The sequence below is a fragment of the Ovis canadensis genome, chromosome 16 (assembly GCF_042477335.2).
Source record: "Ovis canadensis isolate MfBH-ARS-UI-01 breed Bighorn chromosome 16, ARS-UI_OviCan_v2, whole genome shotgun sequence".
Lineage (NCBI taxonomy): Eukaryota > Metazoa > Chordata > Mammalia > Artiodactyla > Bovidae > Ovis > Ovis canadensis.
The window spans coordinates 22,142,941-22,150,958 of NC_091260.1; the positions used below are offsets into that span (position 1 = coordinate 22,142,941).

General features: G+C 48.3%; 1 protein-coding gene across 2 annotated transcripts in view; it reads left to right on the forward strand.

The window, feature by feature from the left end:
* The window catches only part of ZNF366 (zinc finger protein 366), a 64,515-nt gene extending 58,972 nt beyond the window's left edge, over positions 1-5,543 (forward strand). For both annotated transcript variants that reach the window (XM_069556378.1, XM_069556379.1), the window contains exon 5: positions 1,321-5,543. In XM_069556378.1, coding sequence (XP_069412479.1) covers positions 1,321-1,844 — 524 coding nt within the window. In that variant the 3' untranslated portion in view covers positions 1,845-5,543. The remainder of the gene's footprint in view (positions 1-1,320) is intronic.
* The last annotated feature ends 2,475 nt before the right edge of the window (positions 5,544-8,018 follow it).

Below are 8,018 nucleotides of genomic sequence, written 5' to 3' on the forward strand. Positions count from 1 at the left end.
ACCCCACGTGGATGCTCATATCCTAACAGGCACCTAAAGACTGTCATTCTTCTGGAAAAATCAAGAGCATCACTATATTATCAGAGAGTTGCTTTGAAAGTTTGTAACAGACTTCCGACAGTGTTAATGCTTTCATCTACAAAAGGTTTTGGCATTTCTTCACTCTAGTTTTTGAAATAGCTCAAGAATCATGACCCAGATTAAAAAGATCCTCCCTCTGTCCCTGACAAGATTAAAGCTACAGATAGCTTCATCGCCTGACAACACGGTAAGGTAGGCAGCACTGGAGATCGGCCTCCTTGGTGTGTCCCCACCTCAGCAGCCTGCTTCTCCCTGGGCACCAGGGTCTGGCCACCCCCAGGCCCTCCCTGCTGTCCTCCTCCTCAGTCATCCCCACCTGTCCCTCCAGGCCTGGCCGCTGGCCCACCACGGACGGGTCGCGCCTCCCAAGTGTCTGCTGGCTGCTGAAAGCCCATCCCTGAAAGTGAGGCCCGCCCACCTCCCCGTGTCCAGTAGCAGGGACACTTGTGGTTGGGCAGGGGGCTTCGAACACCGCGGTGCACCTTCCTCTGCCCTTCCAGCTCTGTCTGTGCTTGGGGAGCCCTGGACCCAAATGCAATATCTGTTGTTTTTTTTTTCCACAATGAAAATATTTTTGTTATTTTTTCCTTATGGTAAAATATGTGTTCACTGTTAAAAGTAAAAAGAAATATATTCGAAGTGAAAAGAAAAATGTAAAAATCACCTCATAGTTACCCATTTTTGAGATTTTGACATATATCCTTCCAGACATTTTTCGATAGATAAAATAGAGTCTATACAATAAATATATATATTTTTTACTTAAAGTATATAGAGAATACCTTTTATGAGCACTAAGAGGTATCGACATATTATACACATAGAAATACCTTCTAACACATAATACCTTGACTGTTCTTTATGGTCTGAGACACCAGGGAAGCCCCATGGAGATACTACTATTTATGTAAACACACCTCTGTCCTTAAATGGATACGTTGTTTTCACCCATCCTTATACAGTTTTTGCATCTGCCAGACTATTTTCATAGTTTAAGTTTTCAGTCCTGTGATTGGCTAAGTTAAAGGTGTGCTTATTTTTAAAGTTTTTCGTGCACGTTGCCACAGTCCCCTGAAAGGAGTCACACGGATATAGATTCCAGCTGTGACAAGGCCCGTCTCTCTACAGCCTTCTGGGGATTTATCTAGTTTTAAAATGCAAAATCAAGTTATGCTAACTAGCCCTGGGTTCCACCCAACGACCCCTTCGGCGGCCTGAACGTGCCTTTGCTCCTGGCAGGTTTTGGAAGGGGGAGAATTGCGCTGGTGCCGACCGCGGGGGCCCTGCGGAGCCTGGAGCAGGAGGAGCCCTTCGATCTGTCCCAGAAGCGCCAGGCCAAGGGGCCAGCCTTCCAGTCGGACGGCGAGAGCGCCCGGGGCAGCTCCTGCCACGAGGAGGAGGACGAAGACAACTGCTACGAGGTGGAGCCAGACAGCCCGGGCCCCGGGCCCCGCGGCCCGCCGCTCTGCGCGCCGCAGGACCTGTCTGCCAAGCCGGAGCCGGGCCCTGGGGAGGAGGCGCCCGCCGAGGAGGCCTCGCCTCCAGGGGTCCGCCCGCTGAAGAGCCGCGACAGCCTGGGGCCCGAGGGCGGCCCCGAGCGAGAGTTCGCCCGCAGAGACGAGCGGCCTGGCCTCCGGGTCCTGCCGAGCACCCGGAGGGGCCCAGCCTTTTCTGATTACTTGTACTTCAAGCACAGAGATGAGCGTTTAAAAGAATTACTGGAGAGGAAAATGGAAAAACAAGCAGTGCTTTTGGGGATCTAAGTGGACGGTTTAAGAATTACACTTGGAAAATGAGAGCTAGGCAGTGCAGATGCTTTCCGCATGAGCTCTCATTTGCTGGAGACGAGAAGGGCATGAATCTTGACAAAGGGCGCAGACTTAGATGAGCAGAGAAGCAAATGCTTCTCAGATCTTGCATTTGGGCCCTTGATTTTTAACACACATGGAGGGCCTTCTTCAATGTTGTTTCATGGATCTCCAGTACAATTAACTGTACATACTGTTCTAGACATCTAATTGTAAGCTGATGCTGAGGTGCTTTTAGAAATTCTATTTTTCATTGACTAACATGGTAAATTTCTTTCTAGTTGCAAAAATATGGTGCTTGACATGTTACTTTATTAATAACTCTTTAGTTGAATTTGTGAAAGTTATATTTTTCCAGATAGATGAAAATAGTAGTAGTGGTATATATTTTTAAAATCATTTTATTAAATAATAAAAAAAATATCAGAAATGACAGGAGGGTGAGTTTTTAAAGAGGATGTTCTGGAGTAGTTGCTGCAGATATAAGATAAAATTTCAAGAGAATGTGATTAATTTTCATTAAGGGAAAACCAGCAGTGCTTAGATTCCTGCCTGGGTCTGCCTTGTTCAGCTCCCGCTGCCTTCATCAGATGTGGCATAGGAGCGTATTTTCTGATGGCCCAGCAGTGCTCAGCGTCTGCAGGCTAACCCTGAGTCCTGAGCAGGGCTCCCTCCTGGAGACCTTGCTCCAGGGCCTCACTCCTTGTAAAGCAGCTGCAGGAAGAGCTGGCACCCTGTGAGCAGTGGATTTCTCATCAGTGCTGGAGCTACAGGGTTGGGGGAAGAATTCTCCCTGACATTTCAGCTGTAACTTATTTAGAGTATTGGAATAACCATTGCTAGGAAAGCAGTTGCGGGGCTGTGTTCTCAGTGCTGCCTGCACATTAGAATCATCTCAGGAGTAGTAGTGTTACCTGCTCAGTCGTGTCCAGCTCTTTGCAACCCCACGGACTGTAGCCAGCCAAGCTCCTCTGTCCCTGGGATTCCCCAGGCAAGAATACTGGAGTGGGTTGCCATTTTCTTCTCCAGAGGATTTTCCCGACTCAGGAATCAAACCCGGGTCTCCTGCATTGCAGGCGTATTCTTTACCATCTGAGCTATAGGGAAGTCCCAGAATCATCTCAGGGAGCCTTTAAAAAAAATACTAGTGCTGGGGTCTGAACCCCTGAGGCCCTGATTTAATTGGTCTAGAGTGGAGCTCTGGCATTGGTTATTTTCCAAATTGCCCCAGATGACTCTTACGGGTATCGAGAGTTGAGAAAGATCGACTAGGATAAAACAGTGGCTCCCAAGACCCCCCTCACAAGGATTCCATCAATATTTCTGCTTCTGGCTTTACTCATTAAGATAGAAAGCAGGACACCTTGAGATCACTCTGCTGACTTAGGCCTTCTTACCTGTTCTGTCAGAGCCTCACGAGAGGAGACACACACACACACACACACACACACACACACACTGTATAAACACACAGTTTTCTTTTAATAGGAGATGATGCCTCTGATGTTTATGATCACTTAATAGGTTTAAAAATACATAGTCAGCCTACAGTGGCTAATCATTTCTTCCTAGATTTGTGAATCATGATTCCAGTGAGTGGTGGTGACTGTGAAGTGTGGTTTGAGCCCAGCAGATGGGCTTTCCGTAGGCACTGGATTCTGACAGATAAAGCAGTGCTGACAAGATGTCACATCCACGTGACTGCCCGTAAGCAGTGACCCTCTGGTACTGTGTCTGTGTTTATGTAAAAACTGCTTCTTGGTAGTTTCAACTCTTATTTGTAGAGCTAGGTACTGTTTATTTTTTGCTTCTTCTCCTCCCAAAATTCCCAGTACATTTCATTAGGCAGTCTGACCCATCTCTGACTGTGGGATGCCGTTTTTTTCCTCTTGGTCAAGGTGCTTCCCCATCAGCCTCACTCAGTCCTCATCAGCCACGCATGCACTTTGTCAGCCCCTGATGCAACTCCTCCTGCCACTTTGCTTAAGGTTCCTTCCTCCAGCATTACCACCACAGCTTGCCAAAGCCGCTTGAGTTCCCTGCAGCCATCCTTGCTTGTCTCAGGGTCAGGGCACCTGCAAAGGGGATGGTAAAGGGAGAATTGTGGGTTTCTGCAGTTACCAGAAGAACTCTGAGTCAAGTACCTACCCAAAGGATAGGACCCAAAGGATCCAAACCTGTCCTTCCGAGGGGCCATTTGCTTTCCATTCATCATTTTTAATATAGCTCACCAGTGCCTCCAGTGACGTCACTCGGAGGCTGGCAGAGTGGTCTCTGAAGCCTTGAACTCTCAGGGGCCTGTTACATATTCATTCTTTCAGCAGCCAGGTGTTAAGCACCTGCCATAAAGGCTGCAGATTTCAGTTTGTTCTGGGTGTGCCAAACTGGAATAGGAACTAGGAGATCTTGAATAGCAAGTTTATAGACTTTTCTACCCAAAATGAGTCAGGTGGGAGTGTTTGAGGAACAAGTTAATGTTGAGATGGAAAGAGCATGGTCCAGAATGGTGGTTTCCACATTGTGTTGAGAAGCAAGAGGTCCTCTTAGGCCTTCTAGAGCTGCTAGAGGAGGAGAAATTTTCAGCCTTCATCCCCACTTCACTCAGAGCAGCTCCAGTTCCATCTGTTTTATTTGTTAGATTTCCAAGTAAAATTTCATTTGGAGGAAGAAAAAAGGGTCTAGGAAAAGTAATTTAAAAAATCGTTGTGAAATGTATTCTAAAGCCTGTTTTTCGTTCTTGACTGTGGCTATGAGAGACTTAGATATAATTAGCTATCACCTGCTGATTAATACGCCCTGTCTAAACCAAGCCTAAAACCTTGGTTTTGTGTGTGACCAACATCCTGATTTGCCTAGGACAACTCAGGTTTATACCTCTTGTTCTCACGTAGTCACTAAGGGTGTCACCTTAACTCTCAAAAATGTTCCAGTTTGGGTGATGAATTATATGGGCCCCCTACGCATACGTACAGAGTACAGAGCTACGGGAAGGGGTGGCCAACCTTGCCTACAGCTGTTAATAATGAGCCAGAACGCAAGCCTGAAAGAGAAGCCATGAGGCCTTTCTCAGAGAACTAAGGGATGAGACCATCCAAGGTCATCAGCACTCCCTTGGCCAGGGTAGCATGACATTTACCACGTTGGGACACTATGAAAATAGGTCACTACCAGATGCTTTCCAGGCTTTTGACCGCTGTCTTTGAACTGACCAGCTGACCCTTCCAAGTGGCATATTTTCTGTTAACCTATTTATTCCAGCCTATGATTACCCCCTTTTGTTGCCTTTCAACTCTTTCTCTCTTTTTAAAAATTTGCCTTCCCACTGGCCATGAGACTGAGGCTGACCTTCCATGATCTCACAAGGGTATCTGGTATATGTGTATATGAGTAGTTGCGTGAGACAGCCCAGTGTGCACACTGTATTTATTAAGCCCTGAAGGCATTTAATAAAATATTAACATCGTGTTTTGAATTATGATCTTTGCTTTGCTGGAACAAAATGTAACAGAGCTAACATTTAAAATCCTCCACATATTTGGACAATATTACACCAAATGTTGATTTTGTACAGAATTCTGGCCTGCTATTTAAAACTAAAACTTGAAGTATGTAACAACCCAAGTTGTGAATATTGCTTTCTGCTTCAGTGAAAAAGCAGTTTACCTGAAAATAGCATGTAACCTATATTTTGTTAATTTAAGCAAATAAAGACATGTTGGAAAAAAACTGAGTTAATCATTTGTGAACACCTGAAATTCTACAAGGAAGCTGCCTTTCTCAGTGTCTCACTCCTGCCCTGAGACCCCCCGGCAGAGCGGTTCCCACCGGGGTGCGTCTCAGCCCCAGGGAGACGTGGGTGATGGATTCTCACTCCAAGCCTTCAAAAACAGATGAATGAACCTCAGCCCGTCGGCAGGCAGGTGGCATATTCTGCATCCTCTTCTCTCCTATTCAGAAGAACTAGTTCTGGAAGGGTGTCGTGGGAAAGTGGAAGGTTAGAGGCGGCACGAGGTTGTTCTGTGTCAAGTCCTTTGTACAGTATATGCTGTAGTGGGCAAGAGCGCAGACTCTGGTGCCAGGTTCCTGGGTTCCGCGCCCAGCTCTCCCACTTCTAGTCTTTGGGTCCTGAGGCCAGTTTGTGAACTTCTCTCTGTACTTTAGTCTCCTCATCTGTAAAATGGGACCGGGAACAGCACCTTCCTCACCAGGTCATTTTGTGGGTTAAACGAGGTAATACATGAAGACGCTCGTGTGCATGGCTCGCAGTATACGCCTCGTAAGACTTAGCTGTTACTATTCACATCAGTGAAGCGGGCAGGAAATGGGACACTCAGCTCCCCCTCTTCAGCAGAGCACCCCAGAGCTATGTCAGCGTGGGAAGCTGTCCATTTCCGAGGAAGCTTCCCTTTTAAACATTACATGCTGTTATGAGCCAAGCGATGTGCCAGGTGCTTTGCACGCTCAACCTCGTTTAAACCTCACACAACCCTGAGAGGCAGAGGTGGTCGTCTCCACTTTACTGATGAGGAAATGGAGGTTCAGGAGAAGGAAGCAGCTTGCTCTGAACAGCTTCATCAGCAAGTTCTTGCTTTGCCCGCCAAGCGTACGGCCTGTAGCAGGCTATCTGGAAGCACATGCTAAGACAGATTAGGGTGCAAGGTGTTTGTTAGGGGTGAGCACCAGTTAAAAGAAGCACGAGGAAAGAGCACCGAGGAAGGGAGAAGCAGGGCTGTGCTGCTCTCATCCGACATGGCGAGGGGGCAAGGTCCACTCATCTGAGTGGTGCCACGCTGGGCAGAGGCATTCAGGCCTCGGTGCCACCCCCACCCCTTGCCCTGTCAACAGAAGCCGTGCTCCCAGGAGGAGCCTGACCTCAGGAAGGTGTGACTGCCCAGGGGCAGACCCTGAGAGAGTCAGGGAGCTGGTGGCTAGAGGCGTCTGCTGCCTCCACTCCACACCTCAGCGCGAGGCCCTCTTTGAAGAGAGACTGGGTGACTCTGCGTCTGCCACAGCCTACCACTTGGATCACTCCAATCCACTTCCTCATGTGCAATCACAGAACACCACCTCCAGGATTCCAGCGGGCCTCTCTGCCTGAGGGACAACTAAGAAAAGGGAGATTCGTGGAATAAACTTCAGCCCCGCTGCGGCAGTCACTCTCAGACACACTGATGCTCTTTTCCTCCTTCCTCCATTACCTGTCTAGATCCATCTCACTATCAGATACCACCTCTGCCCGGTCAGGGGCTTTCCATGTAGCGTGGCCCAGACGCTCATCTCCAAAGGGCCTGACCGTGGTCTTCGTGTTGCTGCAGACTGAGTGCTTTGGTCTCCCCTTCAAATTTATATGTTGGAACCTTAACCCTAGTGTGATGCTATTTGGAGGTAGGACCCTTGGGAGATAATTGGGTTTAGATAAGGGCATGAGGATAGAACTGCATGATGAGACTAGTGCTAAGACCAGAGTCTTCTCTCTCTCTGCGCTGCAAGGATGCAGCAAGGAAGCGGCTGTCTGCAAACCAGGACGAGGGTCCTCACCAGACGCAGGAGCTGCGGGCACATGATCTTGGACTTCCCAACCTTCAGAACTGTGAGAAATCAATGTTTGCTGTGTTAGTCCATCGGTCTGTGATATTTCGTTATAGCAGCCCAAGTGGACTAAGATAGATGCTCTTCTCAGAATGGGGTTACCGTGTGGTCCATTTATAGTCATGGGTGGGGAAGGAAACACCAAGAGAACCCCAGGTGAGTTCCACGCATATTCCTTCCTGACCCCTTACGTGATGACAGCTCTTCTCTCTCCTGATTATCAGGTCTTTCCCCTCTGCCAAGATGGTGACTCCTCTGCTTGTCTGCAGGTCCCTGGAGACACAGAATAAAAAGTGTGCCCAGGTGATAGACACGCTGCTGCTGCTGCTGCTAAGTCGCTTCAGTCGTGTCCGACTCTGTGCGACCCAACAGATGGCTGCCCACCAGGCTCCGCTGTCCCTGGGATTCTCCAGGCAAGAACACTGCAGTGGGTTGCCATTTCCTTCTCCAATGCATGAAAGTGAAAAGTGAAAGTGAAGTCGCTCAGTCATGTCCGACTCCTAGGGGCCCCATGGACTGCAGCCCACCAGGCTCCTCCAC